Source organism: Bufo bufo, chromosome 3 (genome assembly GCF_905171765.1).
Source record: "Bufo bufo chromosome 3, aBufBuf1.1, whole genome shotgun sequence".
NCBI lineage: Eukaryota > Metazoa > Chordata > Amphibia > Anura > Bufonidae > Bufo > Bufo bufo.
Window position 1 is genome coordinate 137451572 of NC_053391.1, and position 15261 is coordinate 137466832.

Genomic DNA, 15261 nt, shown 5'->3' on the forward strand with positions numbered 1-15261 from the left:
GGAGGACGCATTAGCAGACGACCTCAAAAAGATGATTGTGGGTGGAGGTTTTGTTGTGGCTGCTGCTCATCTACATCTACAGCTAGGAAGCTTGAGATTGACGTGAAGACTTGAAAAAAGTTGACAAGTACACTATTATGTCTTGTAGGAGACTAGGCGAGGTATACACAATGACATTTATTTAAGCATCCCACACAACCCATTTACAATGGTAGGCAGACTCAGCATATTCCTACCAAGTTTCCATTTGAAACTAATACACCAGATAGATAAAAAAATAAAAACAAATCACAAAGAGTTGGTCTTTTTTAAATTTATTCTGTGGACATTCGTTGGAGAAATATGTCCTGAGGGCTTGGACCACCTCAGGAACAATGAAGAAAATGCTAATATACTTTTGTAACAAAAGCATACAATTTTCATGTGTGACACAGCAGGTGGTCTCTGGGCAGCATCAAGCGTTCTTGTGCTGAGAACCTGCTCAGTTATAAATTAGAAATTGGGCCTGGTATATGAGGAGTTAATGTATCCAAGTAGGTAGCACTTGCTGAATAAATATAAAGCAAGTGCGTCTCTTTTTTAAAAACGTTTTAGCATTTTGTTCGCCTCTAGTCGTCATCTACCGTGGGCTTTATGGTCACTCCTCGTCTTATCTGACCCCAGCCAATCAAACTGCAAGAAAATAAGCAAGATTTTAATATAATGTATACACAGCGAAGGGGGGGGGGGGAAACATGGTGGGGTTCTCCTGGTACAGTATGTGAAGTTGTGAATCAAGTACAGCACATTCTAGCTATAAAGAAGGCAACTTGCCAGAAAACACTTCACATGAATAGCACTGTTCTTCTTTCCTACTGACAACCAAGTCTTTCATTCTGCCCTGTACACACTTAAAGGGTCACAGAGTTTAAAAAACAAAAAAAACTTTTGATATGTCAGATTTTGAAAGGTGGGGGTCCGAGTGCAGAGACCACCAATGATCGCTAGAAGAGGAGAGAGAAGAGATCATATAGCGTGTTCTCTCCTCACTGTAAAGCAGTGTTCCTCAACTCCAGTCCTCAGGGCCCACATTTCGGCCATGTTTTCGGGGCTTCCTTAGTATTAAGCAGGTGATCTAATTAGTGTCCATGCATCAGAAACATAGAATGTGTCGGCAGATAAGAACCATTTGGCCCATCTAGTCTGCCCAATATATCTGAATCCTATGAATAGTCCCTGGCCCTATCTTATATGAAGGATAGCCATATGCCTATCCCATGCATGCTTAAACCCCTTCACTGTATTTGCAGCTACCACTTCTGCAGGAAGGCTATTCCATGCATCCACTACTCTCTCAGTAAAGTAATACTTCCTTATATTACTTTTAAACCTTTGCCCCTCTAATTTAAAACTGTGTCCTCTTGTGGTAGTTTTTCTTCTTTTAAATATGCTCTCCTCCTTTACAGAGTTGATTCCCTTTATGTATTTAAAAGTTTCTATCATATCCCCTCTGTCTCTTCTTTCTTCCAAGCTATACATGTTAAGGTCCTTTAACCTTTCCTGGTAAGTTTTATCCTGCAATCCATGTACTAGTTTAGTAGCTCTTCTCTGAACTCTCTCTAGAGTATCTATATCCTTCTGGAGATATGGCCTCCAGTACTGCGCACAATACTCCAAGTGAGGTCTCACCAGTGTTCTGTACAGCGGCATAAGCACTTCACTCTTTCTACTGCTTATACCTCTCCCTATACATCCAAGCATTCTGCTGGCATTTCGTGTTGCTCTATTACATTGTCTTCCCACCTTTAAGTCTTCTGAAATAATTACTCCTAAATCCCTTTCCTCAGATACTGAGGTCAGGACTGTGTCAAATATTCTATATTCTGCCCTTGGGTTTTTACGCCCCAGGTGCATTATCTTGCACTTATCCACATTAAATTTCAGTTTCCAGAGTTCTGACCATTCTTCTAGTTTTCCTAAATCCTTTTCCATTTGGCGTTTCCCTCCAGGAACATCAACCCTGTTACATATCTTTGTGTCATCAGCAAAAAGACAAACCTTACCATCGAGGCCTTTTGCAATATCACTTATGAAGATATTAAACAAAATTGGTCCCAGTACAGATCCCTGTGGAACCCCACTGGTAACATGACCTTGTTTTGAATGTTCTCCATTGACTACAACCCTCTGTTGTCTGTCACTCAGCCACAATCAGGATTTACCACAGGTATTCATTCTCTGGGATATTCTCAAATCATGACCAGCAGGGGGGCCCTGAAAACTGGAGTTGAAGAACACCGCTGTAGAGGACGGAGTCGAGATGGGCCCATAGACTTCTAATCAGCCTGTCCCCTGCAGCGAGGAGAGAGCGCGAGATAGTGTGAGTGTGTGTGTGTGTGTGTGTGTGTGTGTGTGTGTGTGTGTGTGTTGGTTCTTAACACTCAGATGCCCACTAATCAAAACTTTTGATATGTCTCTAATATATTAAAAGTTTTTTGAAAACTTTTGACTAACTGAATGATACTGATGACGATTACAATTATCTGAGGGTTGTTTACTGGTTTTAGGTTAATAATGTTTAATCACTACATAAATTAAAAACTTCTTCGACTTTACAATATACATTTGAGCTTGTTTTTTGTGGAATAAGCTGCTTTTAATGTAAAACAGCACGTAGCAACACAAGCTACATTTAAAGGGAACCTGTCACCGAGATTTTGTGCATAGAGCTGAGGACATGGGTTGCTAGATGGCCGCTAGCACATCCGCAATACCCAGTCCCCATAGCTCTGTGTGCTTTTATTGTGTAAAAAAAACTAAACGATTTGATACATATGCAAATTAACCTGAGATGAGTCCTGTCCCTCATCTCAGGGACAGGAGTCATCAGTTTAATTTGCATATGTATCAAATCGTTTAGTTTTTATTACACAATAAAAGCACACAGAGCTATGGGGACTCGGTATTGCGGATGTGCAAGCGGACATCTAGCAACCCATGTCCTCAAGCTCTATGCACAAAATATTGGTGACTGGTAACCTTTAATGTACCACTATAAGCCTATTCTGTAGTTTTATTGTGTGTCTAAACAATAAAAAAATTGATTATATATATATATATATATATATATATATATATATATACATATACACACACACACACACACACACACACACATACATACATACATACTGCTCAAAAAAATAAAGGGAACACAAAAACACCACATCCTACATCTGAATTAATTAAATATTTTATCTGAAATACTTTGTTCTTTACATAGTTGAATGTGCTGACAACAAAATCACACAATTAAAAAATGGAAATCAAATTTTTCAACCCATGGAGGTCTGGATTTGGAGTCACCCTCAAAATTAAAGTGGAAAAACACACTAGAGGCTGATCCAACTTTGATGTAATGTCCTTAAAACAAGTCAAAATGAGGCTCAGTAGTGTGTGTGGCCTTCACGTGCCTGTATGACCTCCCTACAACGCCTGTGCATGCTCCTGATGAGGTGGCGGACGGTCTCCTGAGGGATCTCTTCCCAGACCTGGACTAAAGCATCTGCCAACTCCTGGACAATCTGTGGTGCAACGTGACGTTGGTGATAGAGCGAGACATGATGTCCCAGATGTGCTCAATTGGATTCAGGTCTGGGGAACGGGCGGGCCAGTCCATAGCATCAATGCCTTCGTCTTGCAGGAACTGCTGACACACTCCAGCCACATGAGGTCTAGCATTGTCTTGCATTAGGAGGAACCCAGGGCCAACCGCACCAGCATATGGTCTCACAAGGGGTCTGAGGATCTCATCTCGGTACCTATTGGCAGTCAGGCTACCTCTGGCGAGCATATGGAGGGCTGTGCGGCCCTCCAAAGAAATGCCACCCCACACCATTACTGACCCAATGCCAAACCGGTCATGCTGGAGGATGTTGCAGGCAGCAGAATGTTCTCCACGGCATCTCAAGACTCTGTCACGTCTGTCACATGTGCTCAGTGTGAACCTGCTTTCATCTGTGAAGAGCACAGGGCGCCAGTGGCGAATTTGCCAATATTGGTGTTCTCTGGAAAATGCCAAACGTCCTGCACGGTGTTGGGCTGTAAGCACAACCCCCACCTGTGGAAGTCGGGCCCTTATATCACCCTCATGGAGTCTGTTTCTGACCATTTGAGCAGACACATGCACATTTGTGGCCTGCTGGAGGTCATTTTGCAGGGCTCTGGCAGTGCTCCTCCTGTTCCTCCTTGCACAAAGGCGGAGGTAGCGGTCCTGCTGCTGGGTTGTTGCCCTCCTACAGCCTCCTCCACGTCTCCAGATGTACTGGCCTGTCTCCTGGTAGCGCCTCCATGCTCTGGACACTACGCTGACAGACACAGCAAACCTTCTTGCCACAGCTCGCATTGATGTGCCATCCTGGATAAGCTGCACTACCTGAGCCACTTGTGTGGGTTGTAGACTCAGTCTCATGCTACTACTAGAGTGAAAGCACCGCCAGCATTCAAAAGTGACCAAAACATCAGCCAGGAAGCATAGGAACTGAGAAGTGATCTGTGGTCACCACCTGCAGAACCACTCCTTTATTGGGGGTGTCTTGCTAATTGCCTATAATTTCCACCTGTTGTCTATCCCATTTGCACAACAGCATGTGAAATTGATTGTCACTCAGTGTTGCTTCCTAAGTGAACAGTTTGATTTCACAGAAGTGTGATTGACTTGGAGTTACATTGTGTTTAAGTGTTCCCTTTATTTTTTTGAGCAGTGTATATTATTTGCACCATATTCTGGTGGGAAATACAACTGATAGCTATTTATTTAGAACAATCAGGATGCCTGGCCAATAACTACGAAAAGGATCGGCCACATGGGAAAAATATGGGACTAAACGGTTCAACGAGGAGCTAGGCCAGTCTCTTGGTGCTCTAAGCACCTCATTAAAGAAATATATGTGCACGTCTCTAAAAAACCTGATTGCTCCAACAAAGGTGAGATCAACCCTACAAGGTGGTGAGCCTGACAAATGATCTTCAACAGGGTTTTCTGGGAAGTAAGAAAATGAAAATTTAAACTTAGAGGACCTTTCACTAGATTAAAAAAATCGAAACTAACTATACAGACATGGAGAACGGCGCCCAGGGATCCCCCTGCACTTATTATCCCTGGGCGCCGCTCCGTTCGCCCGGTATATTCACATGTTAGGCTCCACCCAGTGGAACCTGCCGGCGTCTCCTTCTCCCATGCTGTAGCGCTGGCCAATCGCAGCGCTCAGCTCATAGCCTGAGAGGTTTTTTTTTTCTCTCAGGCTATGAGCTGAGCGCTGCGATTGGCCAGCGCTACAGCATGGGAGAAGGAGACGCCGGCAGGTTCCACTGGGTGGAGCCCAACATGTGAAGATACCGGAGCCTATACCGGGCGAACGGAGCAGCGCCCAGGGATAATAGTAAGTGCAGGGGGATCCCTGGGCGCCGCTCTACATGTCTGTATAGTTAGTTTATATTTTTTAATCTAGTGAAAGGTCCTCTTTAATTACCTTATTATAAATATATTCTCAAATACCTTTCATTAGTTATAATGGCTCGTTTTGTCTGGGGAGCAATCAGGGTAAACAAAATGGCCGCTGTCCCATTAGTTTTCACAAAACCCGTCCTGATCACACGTGAGGACAAGTTACTTCACAACACTAAGGTAAAGAGCTGCCTCCTCCTCCTCCTCTCAACTTGTCAGGATTATGATCTTGAATACAGGTGATAAGAACATTAGCTGAATCTCTGGGGAATTTAGTTCATGAGGAGATATGGAGGTACAGAGAGGACGGACAGGACAGGCTGTGGTAATGGAGACTGTAAACAAGTGCTGCTGCTCATTAGCCACACCTCACCCTCTTATGTCTCATCATCTCGATTCCCACAGAGATTCACCTGTATTCAGGATTCCTGACAAGTAGAGCAGAGAGGAGGATGAGGCAGCACTATGGCTCATTGTGGTGAAGTAACTTGCCCTCCTGCGTGATTAGGACAGGTTTTGTGTGTACTGATAGGACAGCAGCAATTGTATTTCTTCTAATGATTGCTCCATAGGCAAAACAAGCCATTCTAAATAACGAAAGGTATTTGTGAATATATTTATTATAAAAACGAGATTTTTGTATAACTTACCAGTAAAATCTCTTTCTCGCTCTTCCTTGGGGGACACAGGAGACCATGGGTATAGCTCAGCTCCCTAGGAGGCGTGACACTAAGTGAAAACTGTTAAGCCCCTCCTCCAGCAGCTATACCCTCAGCCTGGAGAGACAGCCAGTTGCGTGTCCAAGTAGTGAGAAAAGGCAATGACCAACAATGTGGAACCAACCAGCCAACTACCCAACGGAGTAAACCAAGTCTGTAACAGTGTATTAAAAACAAATGAATGGGTGGGTGCTGTGTCCCCCAAGGAAGAGCGAGAAAGATTTTACTTGCAAGTTATACAAAAATCACGTTCTCTCGCCCATTTGCCTTAGGGGACACAGGAGACCATGGGACGTCCGAGAGCAGTCCAAGAGGGGAGGGACCACAGCTCCAAGGCGAAACACCCGTAGGCATCAAAGAACCGCCACCTGCAAAAAACAGGCAGCATCCGCCGATGCATGAGTATGCACCCTGTAGAACTTGGTAAAGGCATGCAAGAAAGACCAGTGGCCGCCGTGCACAAATGTTCGGCCAAAGCCTGATGTCTCTGGCCCAAGAGACACCGACCGCTCTGGTGGAATGAGCGGCGACACCGAAAGACAGAACCTTGCCCCTGGTGCAGTAACCTCAGCAATAGCCAATTGATGAAGCGGGCGAAAACCAACTTAGAGGCCAGCATCCCTATGCGCAGACCTTCCGTTATCACAAAAAGAGTCCGAGCGCCGAAAAGGAGTCTCTGATCTCCAAGTAAATCTTCAAGACCCGAACGTCCAAGCAGCACAGTGTCCGTTCCCAGGGGTGGGAAGGAGAGGACGATGGCCTCGTCGAGATAAAAAGGCAGATACCACTGTCAGAAGGAAGGGACGGGATGGAGAACAGCCTTGTCGTGGGGAAGGACAGAAAGGCTCGGAACAAGGAAATAAAATAAAAATAAGACGCCAATTCAGACACCCGTCTGAGAGACATGATGGCCACAGGACAGAGACAGAGAGATCTTCTGTAACGGCTCGAAGGAGGAAGCTTGGAGTGCCGAGAGCACAGTATTTTGTTCCCAGGGCGGTACCGGGGGACGGTACAGAGGAACCAATGAGCCACCCCATGGAGGGGCCAGGGGACGCCAGAGGAGGATGGATAGCGCCGACACTTGACCCTTCAAGGAACAGAGTCCCAGTCCCAGGTCGGACTGGAGAAAGGACCGAACCGTGGGGAGAGAAAGGCAGAGTGGGGGGAACGCCCAGCTTCCCACAGAACCGCAGGCAAGATTTCCAAGACCGATAATAGACCCTGGACGAAGCACGTGATCAGGCGCGGACCAGTAGCACGGGCGGAAGAGTCCGGCAAAGCTGGTTCATCGGCCCGCAAGCCACTCCGTCCCGTAGCCACCCGGAGTGGGGGAGCAGAAGAGCGGACGGAAGGAACCGAAGGGGTCCGTCCAGTAGCTGACAGATGCCAGGACAAGTCTGGCTAAAGTCCATGTCGATGGTGCCACCGGAGGAACTGGTTCTACCATTCCTGAGGAAGGTTTAAGGATAATAAGTGACCGAAGAGTAGTCCTCAAGCAGGGACAACAGCAGGAAGGGATGAGGATGGCCTTGCTGTAGAACGCAATGCAGCTACCACCAGTACAACAGGAAGATAGTAGTCGCGGAACAAAAAACGGCAGGTAAGGCAGAGACAACTAACCTCGAGACGGATGAGGTATAATTGAGGGCACCATCACTACCTCAGACCCGAGCGAACGGATTACCAGTACAGGGAGTGAGAGAAGGTAAGTCCCGGAAGCGCTACCGTTACCACTGTAGAGACCCAGATTCAAGCCTGGGGGTCAACTTACCGAGAAGATAAGTTTACAGCAGGACCCCTGCCTAGAACGGAAAAACGCAATCTGCCACAAGCGTGAGGACAGAACGCGGTAGGTACTGTAAGTGGGCACACGGCCAGTACAGCTAGTGTGAACGAGGGAAACGGTCCGAGGTCACAACAGGAACTCCGGAACCATCCAATACAACAACCATACTCTCCCGAGGAGAGAGCTGTGAAGGAACAGCCTCTGAAGCCTGACCAGGGCAGAAGCCACATCGGAGGGATATGCCCTGAGCAGGAGCCAAAACAGAGCCGGCGAGAAGCAGTCGAGGCAGACGCCGGCATAACCCCTCCAACCGAAAGGAGGAGTGGGTAACAGGGTAGTCAGAGTAGGACAGCTCAAAGGCAGAACAACCTATACTCTGTGTCGCCCGGCTCACCACCTCGCAGAAGGCGAACAACCCTGAAGAACCCAAGGTGGAGGTCCCCCGGACCTGGCATAACCAAAGCACCCAAGAGAAGTTGGGTGACCCTCCAAAGGAGAGCGGCCCGAACCTGGCAGCAGAGCGGCAGAGGGCGCCCATAGGAAGGACTCCTACCACACCACATCTGAAGAGGAGGAAATGGTAGTAGGTGAGGGAACCGTAGTCCCACCAGAGCCAACGTAGAATTCGAAGGGCGCTGCACACAGCCCTCTCGTCCATGAGACCGCTTGCGCAGGGAAGCAAAGCAGGAGGACAAAACAGGTACGCATCCAGGAGCCATGAACACTCCACAGGTGGAAGAGCCAACGAGCATGGTGGATACTGCCACAAGCGGAACCGCAAAATACTGTCCAAACCCGAGAATGAGCACCGCATAGCTCGGTGCAGACAGAGAGCAAGTAGACCACGTCCGGACCAGGGGGAAGCAGAATGATCTCTTCTGAGAATAGTGTAAGGCGTGCGGCTAGTATCGTATCCCAAGAGAAACACGAATGTCGCGGGAGGAAGGGGGACATACGTACGGTCAGCCCCGTAAGCAGTGAGAATGCCAACCCACCTACGGGAGGAGAAGGCATATACGGCCCATACAATGCACAGAGCGCGCATGAATGTTCACCCACTGTAAATATTCACTCTGGGAAGGGGGGGCCATCGACAGAGCTCCACAGTATCTACAGAAGTGCAATATGCCGCCTGGAAGGGAGTCATGCACAAGACTAGTACAGTATGCGATGGAACGCAAGCAGTCCGCCAGAAAAAGGGAGATATGCACCTGGCAAACACTGCATTCAGCAAGAGTGTAAAGGCCCGCCTAAGAAGGGGGTGATGCCCAAGACCAGTACCGACTTCAGAGAAGTAGGGCATACCATATACCGCCCAGAAGGGGGTCATGCACATGGCCGCACTGTATCCAGTAGGAACGCAGGAAGTCCACCTAGGGAAGGGGGACATGCACATGGATACCATTGCATTAAGTGATAGTGCAATAATCCACCTAACACCGTATCCTGTGAGAGTGCAACTACCCCGCCAATGATGTGGGACATGCACGAGGCCAGCACAGCACGTACAAGGATAGCCTCGAGTCCCTTGACCGTGCAAAATTCTGCCTATGGAATGAGGGGCGGTCATGCACATTGCCAGCACCGCATCCAGTGGGAGTGCAAGCATTCCACCCATGGAAGGGGGTCATGCACATGGCCAGCAACATATCCGGTGAGAGTGCAGTATTCCGCCTAAGGAAGGGGGTCACGCACGTGGTCAGCACCACATCTGGTGAGAGTTCAAGCACCCTGCCGATGGAAGGGGGTCGTGCACATGGCCAGCAACGTACCGGCGAGAGAACAACCACAGGCAGTGAGAGCGCATTATGCCGCCTAAGGAAAGGAGGCATGCACATGGCCAGCATCGAATCCAGTGAGTGCATAATTCCGCCTATGGAAGGAGGTTGTGCACATGGCCAGCACCTCCAGTGAGTGCAGTCTTCCTCCTATGGAAGGGGGCCATGCACATGGCCGGCAGCGGATCCAGTGAGAGTGCAGTATTCCGCCTATGGAAGGAGGTCATGCACATGGCCGGCAGCGGATACCGTGTGAGAGTGTTGAATTCCTCCTATGGAAGGAGGTAGTGTACACGGCTAGCACAGTTGCCGGTGAAAGTGCAGTATTCCGCCTAGGATGGGGGGTCATGCACAACGTAGGGCTGGAGAAGCCACTCTCTCACCATCAGCCGTCTTCACCCACGGTCCGTTCCAGCAGGGTCGCCCCTTCAGCTACTGGCACCGTAGTGGACCCTTGCGCTGGCGGGATGCAGGGGAGCTAGGCATCCCTGGTCCACCTTGCCTTCGGTGGGGGGAGGCAGCAGTGTGGGTGACCAGCACTGGCGCAGCTCAACCCCGGGAGAAACAGAGGTCTATTGAGTCTCTGTTGTCCCTGATGGTATGGAAGAAAAAGAAAAAAAAGTAAAAATCAAAATTTAAAACAGCCCTGCAGAGCAGGGAGTGTCTTGCCTCCTTGGATGACACTAAGCAAAAACTGGCAGTCTCTCTCTCCAGGCTGAGGGTAATGCTGCTGGAGGAGGGGCTTAACAGTCTTCACTTAGTGTCACGCCTCCTAAGGAGCTGAGCTATACCAAGGTCTCCTGTGTCCCCCAAGGAAAATGGGCGAGAAATAATATTTAAGCATTTTCATTTTTTTAATTCCTGGAGAACCCCTTTAAGGTACACACCAGGCGCTTTTACCAACATATACAATAACTAGTGCACAAATACTGTGTGCATTTATACTAACTCATTGTTATGTTCATTTCCTGCAGAGAAAATGAAGCATTACAGTCTAATTCATGGAAGCCAGTGGTTCTCTACATCAAGAGCCATTCTTTGCAGCAGACCTTTGTTTGCAAAGAAAACCTCATTACCTTTATAATTGGGCATAGTTTCTAGGAAGCCCCCCCTTTAAAGTCAGCAGAAATATAAAGTCTCTGAATTCTATTTAACATTACTATACTACTAAACAGTCAGGGATACCATTAACAGATAATGTCAAGGCTAAAGTCCTACAAATATGCAAAGGCTACCTTCACACTAGCGTTTCTATTTTCCGGTATTGAGATCCAGCAAGCTGCGGTTTTCTTTCAGTCATAGGATGTGGATCAAGACGGATCAGTCATGACCCACAATGCAAATCAATGGGTTCAACTCTGACAACAGAAAATGGATCCGTCCCCTACTGACTTTCAAAGAAGTTCATAATGGATCCGTCTTGGCTATGTTACAGATAATACAACCAGATCCGTTCATAACAGATGCAGATGGTTGTATTATCAGTAATGGAAGCGTTTTTGCTGAGCCCTGCCGGATCCAGGAAAAACGCTAGTGTGAAAGTAGCCAAAGCCAGAAAATGGCTTTTCTTTTTTTTTTAAATCAGATCATTTTTATTAAACATTTTACAGTGTAAATACACGTTTTTTCACAATACATACAAGGATGACAGAGACATATTGCCCATAGGACTAATAACAAAAAGGACACCAAACTATGTGTATTAATCCAGTTTCAATCCAACCTCCCCACCCCCCCCCATCCCATCCCACCCCACCCTAACCTACAAAATACAAAGGCACATTGTTAAACATTTCTATTCAGACGTCGAAACGACAGCCATGGATCCCACAATTTTTCAAATTTCGCTGGGCATCCACGCTTCTGGTACACCATCCGTTCATAACTCAGCATTGTGTCAACCGCACTTAGGAATTCGCCTAGGATTGGCGGAGCTGTCTGTATCCAATGTAGGGCTATTAACTTCCTAGCGACATATAACATTCTCCCTATAGCTATTTTATGCACCTGCCCAGTGGCCAATTCAGAGACATATCCTAACACACACACTTTCGGATCAGAGGGTATTCGTACTTTGTAAACTTCCTGTGTTGTCTGACGTACCAACTCCCAGTATCTCCCTAACCTCTCGCACGTCCACATCATATGCAACAAATCTGCAGACACCACAGAGCATCTTGGACACTCATCCGTAGGTCTGAACCCTATACGGAACAAAGAAAATGGCTTTTCAGTGGTAGGCAATATAGATGTATATAAAATCTTACCGCCAATGTTTCTCAACCCTTCTGCTAAGAGCGATTTTCTCTCCTACTTCCGTGCACACTGGATTTGTGAGCACAATTTTTCCTAAATCAGCTTTTACAGCACTGACACGACCTCCAGTGGACAAAGAACCAATGTTGACCATCAGAACTTCATTCTTAGACAGTTTTTGAACCTTAAATGCAAAATACATATTTTCTTAGATTTGATACATCATAGAGTTTAAAGGAAACCTGTCATCACTTTCTAAGCCTATTTATCCACTCACTTTTCTATATACTTTAATACATTAATGATATTAAAATCAATTCTGAACGAACTATCAGTTCAGAGAAAAACCTAAAATAAATGTTCCTGCCATATATGTAAATGCACCTTAGATGAGTCCCGTCTCCTCCATGCTTCAGAGATGAGTCCAGCGTTCTGACTCTTGGAGTGCAGCCACGCCCACAAATGAATAAGACACACCCTCTATGATTGCTCATCTCCACCCCTTCTCTTCCAAGTCTCGCAGCTGCACAGTATACATTATATGATCAGTAGTAGTGTTGATCGAGAATATTCTAAATCGCAAATTTTTATCGCGAACATGGTCACTTCAAGAATTTGCGAAGATCTAGAATATAGTGCTATATCTTCGTAATCGTGAATATTCTAGATTTTTTTTCGTGAGTGAGGTGACTGGTTCTGCACATGCGCAGGATTTGGGACGCGAGTTTGGGAGGAGGGTAGGATCTTTAGATTCGGTCACTCTTATAACGGGAGGTGGGGTTAGGAATGGGAAGTGATGAGGTAAGCATTTAATTTACATAACTTGAAAAAAGCGAGTGGACTGTAAAAGAAGTGCTTGGAGGTGTTTAAAAACAAAAACCCTAGGATGATTAGGGTGGGGGAGAACTTTCTCAGGATGCCGATGATTCTTATGGTTAAAAAACGGTGACCAGTTCCCTTTAAATAAGGAATTATTTCTATTTTGGTCTTGTTCTAAAACCTTACCTTTGCAGCCTTCTTATCCCCCTCTGTACGTACTCCAAGGAGACGTCGTAGAAGGAAGTAAGAGATTTCCAGCTCTGTGAATATTTCAGGCAACGCCCCAACTGCACCCAGTACCTGACCAACCATACGATCAGCACGACATAAAGTTGGGTCAATCTTGGTACCAACACCTGGCATAAACAATGAAAGATGTTTTTATTGGATTCACATATATTTCAGTGCTGTACAGACAGGATATTATCCTCACTTTCTGTCCCCAGTGGGCTCACAGTCTAAGTTCCCCATCAGTATGTCTTTGGACTGTGTGGGGGATGATACGGTTTCTGGAGGAAACCCACGCAAACACGGGGAGAACATACAAACTCCAAGAACATGATGTCCTTGGTCGTATTTGAACCCAGAACCCCAACGCTGCAAGTGCTAACCACCGAGCCACTGTACTGCCCAGGTATTCTCCGCTACACATTTTAAATAAATTGCATTCAATGCTAGTCACAACTAAAGCTTATTAGTTTTCTGCCCTATAAATCAAAGTAAAGGACCACTGATTTGACTGACATTCTGCTGTGTCATGTCACTTGCCTTGTGTCCGGATTCTCCACCAGTCCCCATTGGGCATGTGCTTCGACTACTAGACATTTATAGATGAAATGTCTAAGGCTCCATTCACAAATCAACGGATGCGGACCCATTCATTCTCTATAGGGACGAAATGGATGCGGAGAGCACACTATGTGCTCTCCGCATTTCCGGAGCGCGGCCCCGAACTTCCGGTCTGCGGCTCCGCAAGAAAATAGAACATGTCCTATTCTTGTCCGCAGCTGCGGACAAGAATAGGACTTCTCTATTTAGTGCCGGCCATGTGCGGCCCGGTGTATTGCCGATCCGCAATACACCATGGACGTGTGAAGGGACCCTAAGGTTTGATGGTTTGGTTTATTTGGGCATAAATTCTGCGTTGGACACCCACTTTATACAGTGAATAGTTCAAACATTTTACTTAGTAAGAGTAGATGAATTACCCATTAGGAAGAGCACCGCTTACCAATAAGGCCTCCAGGAGCAGCATATTGTAGATCATTGTGCTCAGCAAAGAGAGACACAATTTTAGAGAAGATAGGCTTGCACATGAGCTTTCCTTCACTGTCTTTAGAAACTATGCCAGGACGAACCTCTATTTCTTGACCAACCTAAAAATTACAAGAGAATAAAAAAGTAAAAAAAAAAAAATCAAAAAGGAAGCCTCTAAAAGTACAAGGCAATAACCCCCGAGTGTGCATGTTGTCTCATCTCATCCAGGGTTGTGGGTGGATCATCTGTTTGGCAGTTGATAACCATTTGCCAGTGTTGGACAGTTAGTGCATTTTTATTTTCCGCTTATGTGCTGTGGACACACTCAATCTTTATCGTACTGATGTCATACATGTCTCTAGTTGCATGTATTAAAAATGTAGGTGTTTCACAATGTGCCGAGGTAATGAGCCAAATGCTTGATCATCAATTAATTATTTGGGTTTTGCAGATATTACTTTGGTAGAGGTAATGCACGAAGATTAGCTACTAATAGGTCATTCCTTTAGGTTTACTCTTATGTTATTTATTAAAAATAACCAATTACAAAAGCTTCAAATAAGCTGGTACATGTATTATCAAAATCCCAGTCTACTGCAGTGAAGAAACAAGGCATACAGTGAAAATATATGAGCTATATTGACAGCTACATCTGAATAAGTCCTACCTTTAGTACACCTTTTAGAATACTGCCTCCAGCTACACCACCTTTCAGATCATCAACCTCACATCCTGGCTTATTCACGTCAAAGGATCTGATGACTGACGAGACAAAACAAGTTAGTGGTTTCTATCAATCTCTCTAGTCCATGCTCCCTCTTACTATATTGCAATAAACATGTACAATTGGTCATTTATATGTAGTTGAGGATGATTCCATCAAGACAGACATGTTAGCTCATGCACGGGGCTCTATGCCATGTTATTTCTATAGCCTGGTCTATTAGCAGAATCATAGATGCAATCTTCCAATAAGATGTATTTAAGGGACACATCACCTCTGAGGCCAGTGAATCGCTGCAGAGGTACAAGTCACCCTGTTCAGAGGTTTACACTCCGGGGACCAGAAGGAGCAGTAACTGGCAGGGAGTAGGTAAACTGTCCGCGGTGTAATTCTAATAGGGTTTGGGGTTAGAAAACCCCTTTAAAGTACAACAC

At 46.1% G+C, this 15261-nt stretch overlaps 1 protein-coding gene across 1 annotated transcript in view; it reads right to left on the bottom strand.

Moving 5' to 3' along the window:
- Positions 1–588: 588 nt before the first annotated feature.
- The window catches only part of EIF2S3 (eukaryotic translation initiation factor 2 subunit gamma), a 41937-nt gene continuing 27264 nt past the window's right edge, over positions 589–15261 (bottom strand). The window contains exons 8-12 of the mRNA XM_040423647.1: positions 14771–14865; positions 14078–14222; positions 13033–13202; positions 12039–12211; positions 589–672 (exon numbers count right to left, since the gene is read on the bottom strand). Coding sequence (XP_040279581.1) covers positions 609–672; positions 12039–12211; positions 13033–13202; positions 14078–14222; positions 14771–14865 — 647 coding nt within the window. The 3' untranslated portion in view covers positions 589–608. The remainder of the gene's footprint in view (positions 673–12038; positions 12212–13032; positions 13203–14077; positions 14223–14770; positions 14866–15261) is intronic.